At 43.3% G+C, this 14,778-nt stretch overlaps 1 protein-coding gene across 1 annotated transcript; it reads right to left on the reverse strand.

Annotated features, from left to right (window-relative positions):
• Positions 1–3,487: 3,487 nt before the first annotated feature.
• Positions 3,488–4,132, reverse strand: CLDN34 (claudin 34). The gene has a single exon (XM_037375856.1). The coding sequence runs from the start codon at positions 4,130–4,132 to the stop codon at positions 3,488–3,490; it is 645 nt and encodes a 214-aa protein (XP_037231753.1).
• Positions 4,133–14,778: the final 10,646 nt, after the last annotated feature.

Below are 14,778 nucleotides of genomic sequence, written 5' to 3' on the forward strand. Positions count from 1 at the left end.
TAAGGTTAACAAAATGCATCATGTGGTAGATTCATTCCAAGGAGTATGTTATGGAGGTCAAAGATGTGTGCCTTATCATCACGTCTAGATACCAAGCAGAACTCAAAGGGAGTCTTGGTATTCAGATCATTCCCCCAGCAGTGAATTCAGACATGTGAGTGAATCACACGATACTTGTTTATTGTCAGCTCAGAAAAAATAAAGCAAGACTGGTTTATGTGTAGACTGAGGCCAGTGTGGAGACATTCCTAGACAGGGTGGAGCCCACAAGGCGAGCGGTGCTGTCGCTGGGGAGGCAGCAGGTCCCAGTCTGCACTGAAGCCCAGACGGAGCTTCGCAGGGTGATCTCTTTAGTGGTGAAATTTGCTTAAGAGGTTCTTGCCCCTTATCTCTGCACCTCAAGGCCCCAGCCTCTCACTTCTGTCTGCATTACAGCTTGCTGCCTGTCCGCAACGGTGCTGCTACAAATGATTGTGGGGCCAGGCTATCATGTATGTCCCTAAAGCAATCTAGCTTAAAAATAACCTTCCAAAAAAGTTCTGCGTTTTTGAGTTTTAAATCAAAACTATTTCAGCTGCTGAATTTTGCAGACAACCCTAAAAACACCTACACAAGCACAACCGACATGGTAACGAACTGACCCACTGAAAGGTAACTTAGCTTCTCAAATTCTAAACCAAACGTGTCATGACAATATGCACAAAGAAACTATGCGTCCTTGCTGGTGAAAAGCGTCCTTTACTCTCCTACAATACCAAAACCTTAATGAATGCAAACATTCACTAGGATTTAATGAATCACACAGCCTTGAGGGATCAAGGTTAGACAGGCTCGATCCCATTGAAATCAATGGAAGCTTTGCCTCTCCCTTGTTTTGAGCTAAGATATTTTTTTTTCTCCCATTTTTTCTTCAGGGAAGGACTGGGAGTTTTAATATAGCCTGGTATTTGACCATAGACTACATTTTATCATATATCAACATGTGGCTAGCGATAGACTCCTGTATTAGAGACCTAGGCAGTACGGTGGGAAAGGATGCGAGGAGCTCCATCCAGACCACCCCTCTGTCCATAGGCTCGCTCGTTCTGGAGACTTCATTGCACTGTTTGTCTAAACTTATTTTTGACAAAATGTTATTTTAAAAATCCCACACATCTCCTTAGGTGATCTATTCCAGTGTTTAGCAGGGCATTTCCTCACCCCCCTAGCCTGGATGTGACGCACCACCCGTGTTTCATAGCCGCACATCTGGACAGATGAACAGAACCCCTGGTGGAAACAGCCATGGCAGCAACACAAACACTCGGCGCGTGTCAGGTGCTGTTTGTTCCTTTCTCTTTTAGCCAAGAGGAATAAATGTAAATCAAACCCAATGATTTAGTGAATATACCTATCAAATATAGCTGGGGTTATCGGCATTTTTGTGCATACATGAACTCAAAAAAAGTGGAACGATCAGTTGTTTTTGGTTAAAGTTCAAATTCCTTGCCAGGGAATATTGGTGGTTTATTAGTGTGAGGAAATGCTGGCATAAACACATGGATAGAACTTTTTTCTTCCCTTACAACTACAATAAGATAAAATCTAGTATTATTGTAGGTCCTGTGGGAATAGATAATATTTCTATTGACTGGCACATTTAAAAACAAAGTCTACCAACATTGTAAAGGACGTATAGCAGAAATCAAACTAGAAACAGCATATTATAAACAAGCTGTTAAATCACTTGCCTTCATTGGAACACCACTTGAAAGTGCTTTACAGCATTGTAAACAGTCAAAAGATAAATCCTTGCATCAGATGAAAAAATTACCAATGATGAGATAAGCTGCTGTCTCAGAAGAGACTAGAAGGCTGGAGAGGAGAGGAAACAAAGGTCCTGCAGAGGTTCCATATAGACAGACAGCATAGCAAAGTCGAGACTGTGTGGGAGAGGTGGAGAAGTTGGACTGCTAGGACAAGTTGAGGTAGTAACGGTCACAAGCAATAAGACCTGCTTTGCTGGCAATTTAGCTTTTCTTGTAGTGTACAAGAATTTTTGTTAAATTTTCTTTTCCCTTTTCTCTGAATCCATGAGTATTGTAGAAAATGGAGGACAATTTAAAAAGTAAAAACTAAATTACTTAGATTTCTGCAGCTTTTCTTTAAAAATTTAGTTAACTTTTTGAGGAATCTGTTTTCAAGACATCATCAGCTTGTCAACACTGTTTACTCATTCCTCCCAATCTACCTACTTATTTATTTATTTATTCATTTATTTATTTATTTATTTATTTATTTATTTATTTATTTATTTATTTATTTACTTATTTTAATCGCCCTTGTTGCAGCATTTGGGACATCTCTCTCTCTCTCACACAGCACTGGCATATAAAATGCCACTTAAATGACAGGTTAACTTCACCTGGTTTTGTCTAGCTTAGGTGAAGTTTGGTGGTGTATACAAGAATTAGCAAATGTATTTTTACAGGTTTACAGTTAATAATAGTATTATTACAACCATTACAGTAAGTTAAGAGAAGCAGGTTTTTAGGGAGCATGTCACCTCCCAGCCATTCTAGGCATCTGTTTGGGAAAAGGCTGTCTTAGTCTCTATGTTGACTGTAAACGGAGCCTGAAGAGACCAGTTTAGGTATAGACATCCACATCAGATGAATCATACCCTGAAAGTTGTGCTGAATATTCCTGGTTACTGAGAGCACTGATTTTGACAGCAGTTTTGTAATAACTTGTAGAAGTTGTTTCCGGCTTTTGCAATACCTTTGGGTTTGGTGAAGTGTCTGATGAAGAAGCAAACACTTGCAGACTTTTTGGCTCTGCCTAAGTGAGGAACTAAGAGCGCACCTTGCCCACAGGCAAACATGTTGCAACATAAAATGCAGATAGCTTGAAAGAAAAATAGAAGCATTAAAGACACAGCTCTTTACATGCCCTAGAGGAAGAGGAGAAACTGGGAAGACCTTTGTAAGATAATTCAGGGAAGACTTATTTGACACAACCATGATGACACTCATGTTATTGGTATTAAAAGTCCTGACTTCTTACAAAACATACTTCGATACAGATGTAATTAAATAAAGGGCAAAATAGTTTAGTACCAACAAGGAAACAAGTTCACATGTAACACGTGTTATTTCACATTTTTCTAACAGGGCAGTTAATTCAGAGCCAGCTCTTTGAGGATGGTTAATATCTTACACAACAAATAAATTAATAATGTTAGTATATACAAAAGAGGACAACTGGTAAAATGTAGTCACAGTTGCTGCTCAACAGCAATTATCACAAAGATGAACCTCTGGTCATATGTGACAACTAAGGTGGTAATTCAGCTGGTTCATATAACAAAACAGTGTGGCTACTATAGGCTAAAATTAAATTTTGCAGTTCCTTGACTATAAAATCACTCGTGCTGCTGTCCTTATCTCTTGACTAAGCTCTTGTTCTGAAACAGCATGGGGGGCTGGGGAGGGAAGGATTTATCCTGTCAGGATTTCATGATGGTGTTTGCGGTTACTGGGAATCTGTATGAAAGAGAAAAAGTCCCACTTAGCAGCAGGAGGATGACAGCTACAATCCCGACAGGAACAGCAGCACCAGCTTCCTGTGCCACTGGGCTGGAGGGCATGTAGTAAGAAGGAGGAAAAGCGATGCTCTGGTTGTGCATTACAGAATAGAAATTCCAGCTCACGGGAATCAGGACACAGAGACCAGCGAACATGTAGAAGAAGCCACCCACTAGGAAGAAAGGGGTAATGAGAGTTTTGTGAGTGATTCCCATATAAACATTTCTCAGAGCAAATATTGTGGCGGTCAGTCCCAGCAAGCCCATGAACATGGCAATCATCAGGAGACCCTGAGCAGCATAAATTTCATGGGGGATGGAGGAGTCGTAGTCACTGAATTTATGGCAGAACTGTTCTCTGTAGCCAGATGAGATGTGAAGGTAACTGATGAAGCAGACCTTCCAAATCCCCACCCAGGCGATGCCAGAGGAGATGATGGTGGTGTTGTCCACGTGCCACACTCTCCATTCCACAATTCCCATTGAAACCGTGCACAGGATCCAGCCTACCGTACCCAGAACAAAGGCGGCTAGCTGGAGGTGCGAGGTGCTCACCAGGGAGCTCATCCTCTGAAAGTCTACTCTGTTGCAGACACGGTTGTCATGTGAGGAGAGAGGCACTGGAAAGAAACAGTATAAAGTCACAAAGCCAATTATAGTTGGGGTGAACAGGTCAACCTGCTGGTGAAAAAGAAAAAGCAGGAGAGAATACATGTACAGAGGGAGGGTTAGGTAGTTGCCTTTCCTCAACTGTAATGATTTGTTGAAGTTTAATGTCCACAGACAAGTAACGTTTAGGTTTTAATTCTCTATATGTCGTTGTATCACAAGGAGAAGAAAGAGTCTCTGATTAGCTCCCATTACATTCTCCTTTTTACATTCAGAAAAGGAAAAATGACATCTTTTCCCAAGTTAGTTTCTTCCTTGGTAATTAAACATTGTTATGGTTCAAAGATCCTTATACATGTTACGTATAACCGATCAGGAGCCCTAGGGTTACTGGCTAGTGGAAACTAAATCTAACACAATCCTCAGGATCCTGACTGTTGCAAAAGACCTTACACAGCAGCCGCAGGAGCCGCACTCCTCTCTTCTGGCAGCTGCGGTTTGGGCGCAGCAGCCCATCCTGAACAGGTGCTGGGTTTGTGCTGCCCTTACCCAGAGCTGCTGGGACCAGCGTCAGGCAGAACACGCCATCGTTCAGAGGCGTGAGCAAATCCAGGCCACGAAGTATAATAACAACCACTGAACTTCTGCCATTTTTAGATTGTTTAATCGTGAGTGCATTAGCAGAAACACTTGAATTAATCAGAAGTGCAATGCTCTGTGCTGGGGCTGGAACCTGGATGGGATGCTATTGCTTTCCCACCCTCAGACTTTATAACCAAGACTTCTTCAGTGTTTTCCCTTTGCAAATCACTTGTTCATAACCTGTCCAGCTTCTGCAGTTCAAATCATCCTGATGCTGTGGTGGAAAACATTTTAGTCATTTAGCCTAGCAAAAGATTTTAGGTTTTCTTGCTGACTGTACATTCTGAGTGCAAATTAGGGTTTTATTCTAACAATAATAAAAAACCCCTGTTGATCTCCCATGTCTTTTGTACAATCTTCTGAACAATTATAGTAATGATCTGTGATCAGAGAAGATGTGGTCTTGAATTTATTATGTAGATCTGAAAGTGTCTAGCAATCTTTATATTTTATAGCTTGTCTGAAATACCTTTTTTCCTGCTCCCATTGCATTCAAGACTGAAGAAATACTGTACCAAGTTCACTCTAGTAATAAGAAGATAGATCTGCAACTATGTTTTATTACTAAAGCAGTAACTTCTCTCTTTACTTACCTTAAACTAGCAGATTCGGTTGGTGATACAGTCTAGTTGCAAAAATCAGTCTGTGGAAATCTTAAATAAAAAGTATCTTTGTATCAGTATGGCCTTAAGCAAACACTCTCTGTCCATCTTCTCACACCGCTGCCTACTATATGCTCGTTTCAGTCCTGAAGCTGATGCCAGTGGTAAAAGGATGGGACAGAGTGGTTTTTGACACCAGCTAAACACAGTAACATCTGCAGTTTTATCATTTTGGCACTTCAGAATTCATTTATGTATCTCCGATAGGACTGATTTCCTGTGGGATGTATTAGTCTCCATTGTTGCAAATGTACATTTCATCCTTTCCTGCATGGAGGAAATTGCTCTGGAATAGCCTCCTGTGTTTTTATCTACTTAAAACAAAACTGATTTATAAATGCTTTCTCAATCTGCTACATTATTTACAAAGTGGCTATAAACCCCCCTATCTAATTAATGGCTGTTACCAGCCCTACAGGAGAGCAGCCCCACAGGACAGTACGAATGGTTTTCTTCCTGTCCCAGTTCCACACCGAAACGGTGCCCTTTTGGTACGTGGCTGGTGACAGGACAACGCTAGACAGAAAAGGACATGACCCAAAGGAGCCCTGTGCTGACGTCCTTCTGCTTCTGTTTGAGTCAGCTGAGCCCACAGAGGCCAAACCTGAACCGTATTAAAATCCCCTTTTGTGCAGAACCCAGATTTCTGTAACACTTTTCATATACATCATAAACATTCATTTAAACAACTTGCTGATATCAAGGTCATAAAAGACAGGCGAGCAGCCCAACCCATGGCACCGAGAGCTGTTCAGAGTGTGATGTCAGTGTGTATCTTCATAGACTGAATTTACCCACTTGCCTGCTCACAGAATTAAATGAAATTGTATCTGTGATTACTGAGCCCTCTATCAAACCTTCATGTGCCAAGCTGCTTAGAGTGGTGTCCAGAACTGAATTATAAAATTAAAAAATAAGAGAAGTTCTCTTTTCCCTGTGAAATTCACAGGGAAATTCACAAAAAAAAAAAGCAAACGTGCAGGGTACAAGAATTCGAGGCTTATACAAAATTTCTGAAAACATTGGAGAATAGCCAGCTAACAAAGATGGGCTTTGGATGAGGTACCCAATGTCCAGACACAAAAAAATGCTTAGGTAGGAAATGATTCATTTTGGCTCATTTCTCCACACCCTGGCCACTGGACCTTATTTGATCTAACCTGGTATCACTGGCTTAGCGAAATATCAAGGTGAGAAAGAAGTACTTTTGAGATCGGTGATGAAATCAAATTGCAGGTCTCATACTTGCCCGGTTTGAAAAATCAGACAGAAGCCTATACTTATGACCTCATGGTATTAAGATTCAGCAAGAAAATAAGGAACAAAACATCAAGGTGAAATAGTTGCAGGAATTTGCTTGCTGGGTGAGAACGTGCCAAAATTAAGCCAAAGGTCTAGTTTGTGGTTCCAGCCCCTATTGCTATGGATATTAATAAACACGCTATGGGTTTTGCGGGTATCGTGGAAGGAGAACAGGTACGTATCGCTTGCGGGAAGCATTGATTTGAGAGGAAGACTTTGGATAAAAACATGTTTAGTCTCGAGTGCGTGACGCAAACCCTGAGCCAGAGCCCTGCCGCGGGTCGCAGCGCCCAGGGGATGGGGACATCGCGCCGCAGGGGTCCTGCCGGGCCAGCAGCCGGGCCACGCCGTGCGCCTGCCAGCGGACAGCGAGCAGCCGGGACCCCCGTTTCCCCCCGGTTCCGCCCCCCCCCGCCGCGGGACGCTGCGGGACGCAGCCGCAAAGCCCCGCCGCCCGCCCGCAGCAGTAGGCCGGGATCGGGCTGCAGAGGGCGCCCCCCCGCGGCTGTCACCCGTCTCCGCCGCCGGTTCGCCGTGGGGCCGCGGGGCGGGGGGGGCGCCTGGCAGCGCCGAGCGGCCGGGCCGAGCGCAGCGCCGGGGTCGCCCCCCTCCCCCCGCCCCCCAGCGCGGCCCGCGGTGGCCCCGGGCCCGGCCCCGGGAGGCGACACCGGCGCTGAGCTCGGCCCCGGCACGGCAGCGACATCCCTGCGCGTCTGAGGGACAGGGGGATCCCTGCCGGCGGGATCGGACCCGCCGCTGACCGGCCATTTGCACCGAAAAGCGAAGAAGAGATTTTGTTAATAAAACCGTTCGGCCTCTGTGCAAACGCCCTTTCCGGCCTTCTAAGAGAAAAACGGGAAAGTTCACTCCCTGCATGTTTAGAGCTATATAAAGGGATAAAATACAGTTTACAGCCCAGATCACAGAGCAGGCTATGCTAACGCATACAATATTGGCGTAATCTGTTGGCTGGTTTCATACTGTAGTAATTATATAAATATTCTGAATTAATTTAATTGGTATAGTAAGATTACCTACATGGTCTGAATAATACAATGATGTAACACCGTCGCTACATGAAATTTCCTAAGGCGAATGAACTCATAGACAGTCAGCCACAGGTCCTCTGAATAATTAGTTGGTGTAACTGGCATGTGGTTCTTCATTTGGAAGCTCACCCAGGGCTGCAGATTTCAGCCTTCGATATTTGCATGCCAGCTATTTCACGGGATGGAGGCAGCCTACAAAGGCAATCTTGCCAGAAGGAACAAGCTGGATCTACGCAGTGTTTATGCCAGTGGACAAAAAGCCCAAGAAGCAAGAGAAATGTGTTAATAGGTGGCTATGGTTCCACCTCTCAGTGTCCCATGATTTCATCAACATTTTCATTTAAAATCAATTTGGTCCAATCCAGCAAGCATTCCAGCAGCTTCTGGGGACAGTCTTCGGGAAGTCTAGAAACAATAGCTAAAAGGGAAGGGCTGCTTCTACAGGCACCTCACCTGATAGTCCCTAGCTATCATTTTCTCTCTTAACGCATCTTTTCCTTTCTTGTATTCGGAAGGGCTTTCCTTCACGGATGTACTTCAAACTACATACCCTACCTGAGTAAAAGCAAACTGTGAACTTACTAGCATTCAGTGGGAGTTTGCACAAAGAAGACAGAAGCTAACAGTAGGAGATGATGCACGGTAGTGAGTTCATCCAAATACAGTAACTTGAAGGATTCTTTTGTCTTTATTGCTTATTTTTATTTAAATCAAGCATTGCACAGTGAGCAGCTGTTTGTGAAAACATGTTGAACCACTGCCCCTATACTTCAGGGAGAGAATGAGACAGGACTTTCCCCCTCTTACGTACAAGAAACATATGAGGATGCCTGGAAGCTGCGTTGACTTTCCTACAGCTGCAAGTTTACTTCTAGGAGGAAAAAATGGAAGCAAGCTATTCTCTCAACTGCCAAGCAGTTTCAGTAGAGGGATTTTTGGGTCATCTGTGCATCAAGGTTACCTTTAGAAAGAATAAAATGAAATGCTGTAGTCAAAGAGGTAAGGTCAGTTCTTTGTGGCCACAGTCCCACCTTCTGATGTTCTGAGCAGCAGGAGCAAACAGAAATGGAGCTATACTTGACATTTTGTCAACAATTCCTTTTTTCCAGTAATTGCTGGTGACAAAAGGCTGGGGCTATGATATCAGTTCTCAGAATGGAGGAATTTAAATGGCACCAAATGCATTTCACTTCTGGAATTAATACCAGGTCCTCTGAAAAGCTGTTTTGATTACATTCAGCAGACTATATCCATCAGCTGGGTTTCAGATCTGCTTTCTAAAACTCAACCTGTCTTTAAGCTCCTGAAACAAAGATTTAAAAAAACCTGCGGCAAATACAAGGAAAAAAGCTAGCATACTATCTAATTAGTGCATTTAAATATAATTGGGCCTTTCAGGATACTGGGTCTCAGACTCCCTCATGGGGTGAGGGCCTGTGCTGATGTCCAACTTATAGGGTGGCATAAGAGAGTGCACCCAACCGTGCAATCACCTGCAAGATTTGTGTTTAAATGCATCATTTCACTGAAAGGTTCAGGGCCAGATGGCACTAGCTTTCAGCACCAGGGAGGGAGTTTGCCATTTAGTATAGGTCCTTTAGAGGTTGGTATGTGCTAGGTAATACACCCCCCAGCAGCAGCAGCTCTTCCCCTCTGGGACCTAAAGCACCAGGTGGAGCTGCATGGGCCAGCCATCAACACCTGGAACATAAGATCTCAGCCACAGAAAGAGGCTGCAGAGAAATGTGAGATGGAGCTGGGGCTAGTCATGTGCATTTGTGGAAGTCTTACATCAACTGCATGATCTTTGACATGATACTCAAAGACTGTACTAATGCTCTAGACCCTTGAGTTCAGATGTGTCTAAAAGAGAACTTTAGAAACACTTTTTATCCTTCTGTCATCACTTTCAGCATAGCTCTGGCTGAAGTGTGGCTTTATCTCTAAGGATATCTTTTTGCTGTGGTCCTGACCACAAGAGTTGCCAGCAGTGGCTGCTAAATCAGTCTATTCCTAGCTTCTTCAAATGCCATTTAAACAAAGATTCTGTGTGGCAATTCTTTTGCTCCTGTTTTCCTAGATACAAACTTAGCTGCATTTATGACCCCTTCCTTGAATACAGTCTCCCTGACATTCATGAAGTCTTGAACCCTGCTGTCTCAAGTTTAGGTTTCAGCTGTCACTAACATACCCATTTTCAATTAGAAAAGACAAACTAGTAAGGCATAGAGTCTTAAAAGTCATTACAGAATTAAATCTCCAGATTTAACACAGTTTATGGCCCCCTTCCTCCCAAATGCCAACATCCAGTGTTACGATCTCTGCTGCTTCCACTTACTGTTTCCAAACAAGCAAACCAAAGCCATCTTCCCTTCTGTTCCACCCAGTAAGAATACACTGAAATTTAGCTGCGTAAAAGTTCATTGCCTATTTCAGGGAAAGATTATGTTTGATTTGCTTTGATGGTAGGATGAAGAGAAACCAGTAATTTCTATATATTCCTCACCATTTTTTCAGGCCCTAATTTTACATTTCTATGGTTGAGCCCACCTTAAGCTCTTGTTAAATAAGGAAGCGCTGCAGGCTCCTAGGTAGTGAGATGGCAGTAGGCTTGACCCAGGACCCCGATGACACCATATTATCATCATTTCTACAGATTGTTTCACCTGTGCCTTCAGGTGAGCTCCATTTAGAGCCTAAGTAGAGCAGTTTAGGGACGTGCCAGGAATGACAGCTCCCAAAGCCCAAGGCACACTGGCTGTGTTAAGATAAGATCCTCTCAGGAAGCTTCAGAAAGCAGAAGGAAGCCGAAAAGCTTGCCTATTCTGGGTGTCTGGCACAGAGAAGAGTGCTAAGGGGTCAGAAGTGTGACTAAGGCAAACACATCCAGGTCCCAGAGAGCTTACTGAGTACCAGCTGGGGGCATGGGGAGATGTCACCCAGGAGGAGTCACTTTCCACCAAAAGAACAAGAACTAATGCTGGCTAGTCCCTGTGGGAGAAATGAAGAATGCCTGAAGGACCCAGAGCATCATCCTGGAGGTGCTGCACGAGCACCTGGTCAGGAGGAACAAGCATCACCTGCGCCAACTGCATAAGGAGCTGCCTACAGGAGGGGGAACTGGCAAGCATGTGACCTGCGCACAGCAACCTGATGATGAGATTTTCTTCATAGACACCGTGTGGGTGGTTGAAAGGAGAGCTTTCTAGAAGGACAGGAGACAATACTTTTTTTTTTTTTTCTTTTTCTTTTTTTTTTTTTCCTGGTAGGTGATAGCACAGCTACAATAAAATACACTAAAAATGTAACAACAGAAGAGCGAAGTATGACTCTCCCTGCCTGCAGCCTGTCTGCCTGTTGAAAGATGGTTTTGTATTAGGAATTCTACCGCAGCTTGTAACCGCCTTGAAGAAAAAGTTCATGATAAACTCTTCTCTATAAAATAGGCACAAAGTTATTTTTCCCTGCTCATGTAAGCAGGAATTCATTTATTTCCATTTATTTCATGTTTTAAGCAAATATTTTTGCTTTAGATGTTGCCAGGCACTGCATGCATGTTGAAATTAACATTCAAATCCTGCTTTTGTAAAGTTTTATAGCCTAGATGCAGATTTATTGGTCTATACTGAACATGGTTTACTAACCAAATTTTTTGTTCAATCTAAGTTTTGCAGCAGATAGGGAGTTTGAAGAAACCCAACAGCATAGTAATTAAGAAGGTCTCTTTTTAGCAATATCCCTATGATTTAATGCTTGAAAACTTAATTCTTCAATTCCCAGCTGGGAGAACATTCTTTATAGGAAACAAATAAATATTTAAATCTCTCTCCATCTGTTCTCTATCAGCACTTCATAAAATAAGTCATATGAAAAAAAAAAGAGACTTACTTCTGTGAGTCTGAGGGTTGCCTAAGGCTTTGAAGCAGTGTCAGCTGGTTATAGCAAGTTCCAGAAGGGAGGTAGAAAAAAATGCCCGTGCAAATTGTCTGACTTGTTACACTACCAAATAGGTACCTCACAGCTCCTTGTCACTCTCCCACTAAGTCAACAAAGATGTAGGAAGTCAGTTAATCATTAACATATTACAAAAATATAAAAGCTTTACCATATGACATTTTTTCTAATTGCTCTAAAACACTTACTGGAGTATATAGGTAACTCCCAAGGAAAATGCAGTTTTCTGTAAGACACTCTTTCAGAAAATTTGCCTTTGTGATTACATGATTTTCCAGCCTGTGACCACCATGATGCCCCAGCCTGACAGCCTGAAGGACACAGAATTCTCATCAGAAAGAGGATGAAGTGATTTCATCACCCTTTCTTCTTTGTTAGAGTTTTCCTCCTGTATTTATGCAACCCCTCCATATTAGTGCAGCTCTGCAGTGGGAAGAAATACAGGGTGAGAAGGAGGAGGTTTTTGCAAGGAGTAAACTCAAGCTGAACTGCTCTCTTGTTGAGCTGTGGTTGGCAGCACCCATACTTTAGTACAAATAGTACCATGCTTGCTATCTCGGGTGCTTTTTTTTAAATAAAAAAACAACATGAATTTTTTAATATATTATGTTGTTTACTTTGCTTTGTGGTTTTCCCGTTGTGCTGGTTTTGGCTGGCATAGAGTTAATTTTCTTCACAGTAGCTCCTATGGGGCTATGTTCTGGATTTGTGCTGGAAACAGCATTGATCATACAGGGATGTTCTAGTTACTGCTGAGCGGCGCTTACACAGAGCCAAGGCCTCTTCTGCTCCTCACCCCACCCCACCGAGCAGGCTGGGGGTGCACAGGGAGCTGGGAGGGGGTACAGTGGGGACAGCTGACCCCGACTGACCAAAGGGATATTCCATACCGTATGGCATCATGCTCAGCATGTAAAGCTGGGGGAAGAAGAAGGAAGAGGGGGACGGGACATTTGGAGTAATGGCGTTTGTCTTCCCGAGTAACTGTCACACATGATGGAGCCCGGCTTTCCTGGGCATGGCTGAACACCTGCCTGCCGGTGGGAAGCGGTGAATGAATTCCTTGCTTTGCTCTGCTCCTGTATGTGTCTTTTGCTTTACCTGTTAAACTGTCTTTATCTCACCCACCAGTTTTCTCACTTTTATTCTACCGATTCCCTCCCCTACCCTGATGCAGGGGGAGTGAGCGAGCGATTCTGTGGGGCTGAGCTGCTGGCTGGGGTTAAACCACGACACCCATGAATGTAAACAGTGGTTCTTACAAATGGCAAAGGAGTTCCTAACTCTGTTCTGGTTTCTCCTCTTTGAAACCTGGAACAGACCATGCTAAATGTCAAATGATACACAGGCTCCCACAATGGGAGGACATTTCCAGGGCTGGCATTGAAAGATGAGGAAGTTTATTTCATGGAAGTATCCTGAAACAGGAAGCCCTCACTGAAAAATTCTTCTCACCTGTAACACGCACCATGGCTGGTCATCGCCACCACTAAAGAAGGCTGTGCCTGCAAAATGGCATTGATCCATATCCTTCAGGTTTCTGCATCACCTTTAATCCAATTCCCCTCCTCTCTTGCTGTATCTTCCAGCTGATGCCTATCCACTGATTTCGTATGCAGGTAGTGCAGCCTGGTAACACAGTCTTTTGCAGCTCACCGGGCTGGATCTCCTCTCTGGCTGGTCACAACTAGATGGTATTAGTTTGTTGCACAGGCAAACTCAACTACTCTGGTTTTGCTGTTGCGTGGCAAAAAGCCAGGACACGTATACACCCCCGTGGGCTTGTCATGTGTTAGACATGAGTATGGCCTTTTGTCACAGTGATGGGTCTGCTGATTTGGAAGGACAGCATCCTTGGGCAGTAGGAAGCTAGAAGATAGATTCCTTTTCTTGGGTTTAATAACTGTGTGAGACAAAATTTGCAGGCAAACCTATCGCTGATTTTACATATGAAGCTGCTGCATGCAGTCTATTTGACTAACCATGCGATGGAAGCGGCACCCCCTATGCTACTCCCAGAACAACACTTCTTTGCCCCCCAAATTCTGTATCTGACCTATTTCTTTCTCAGACACAAAAAAATCATTGTGATGTTTTAAAGATTAAATTATATAGAAAAATAATAATTTTGATATATTTTTCAACTGCCATCAGTGCAGTGAAATTTAATTCAGTTGCAAATCCACAGTGCTTAGTCTGTGGTAACATAACCAGCAGCATAAGCACCATTACATTGGTGAGAAATACAGTACACAAAAAAGAGAATGGAAGCAAGATAGGAAGCAAATAACAATATTAAGTGTTTTTTCTTCTCAGTATATGATTATGACTTCTATATACATGTTCCTTTTTAGTGTATTAATGTCAAATTATTAGGAAGCAGATGGAAATTAAGTTGGTGACTGCCTTATTTAAAAGAACACATTTTACACATCAAACTTTATTGTTCTTTGCATGCCAATGGTTAATACATTTTCGGGCAGAAAACATTTGCTTTCTTCCTCCTGTGGCCTTGACCCAAAGCGCATTGAAATTGGTGGAATAGTTCTGCTGACTTCAAAGACCTTTAGATCAAGCCTGGTCCCTTCTGTGGTTTACAATTTCATTGTTAAATACCACAGAACAGGAAATATTTGTTTCAAGTTATTTTTCCTTTCATTTGCCACATTAAAAAAACAGCCTGAATTCAAGATGCCGTGCAAGATACATTGCCCCATGAGTGGTACCAAACCGGCAGCAGACAGAGCCCTTAAACAGCTCAGTGGCTCAGGTACAAGTACTTTCTTGCGTTTTGTTTTGGGAGAAAGTTTCCTTCTCCCAGGAAACACAGCAGTCTCCCTGCACACAGCTTGCCAGTCTGTGATCTCTGAACTGGAGCAGAGTCGTTGCATCCTCACTCTTTGTCGCCGCTTGTCCTCAGCAGATCGTCAGACCAACACCTCTCCAAATACAACACTGAACCTAAGTGTGGGCCTCTGAAACCACAGCTCGAGTC

The sequence above is a fragment of the Falco rusticolus genome, chromosome 2 (genome assembly GCF_015220075.1).
Source record: "Falco rusticolus isolate bFalRus1 chromosome 2, bFalRus1.pri, whole genome shotgun sequence".
NCBI classification, from domain to species: Eukaryota; Metazoa; Chordata; class Aves; order Falconiformes; family Falconidae; genus Falco; species Falco rusticolus.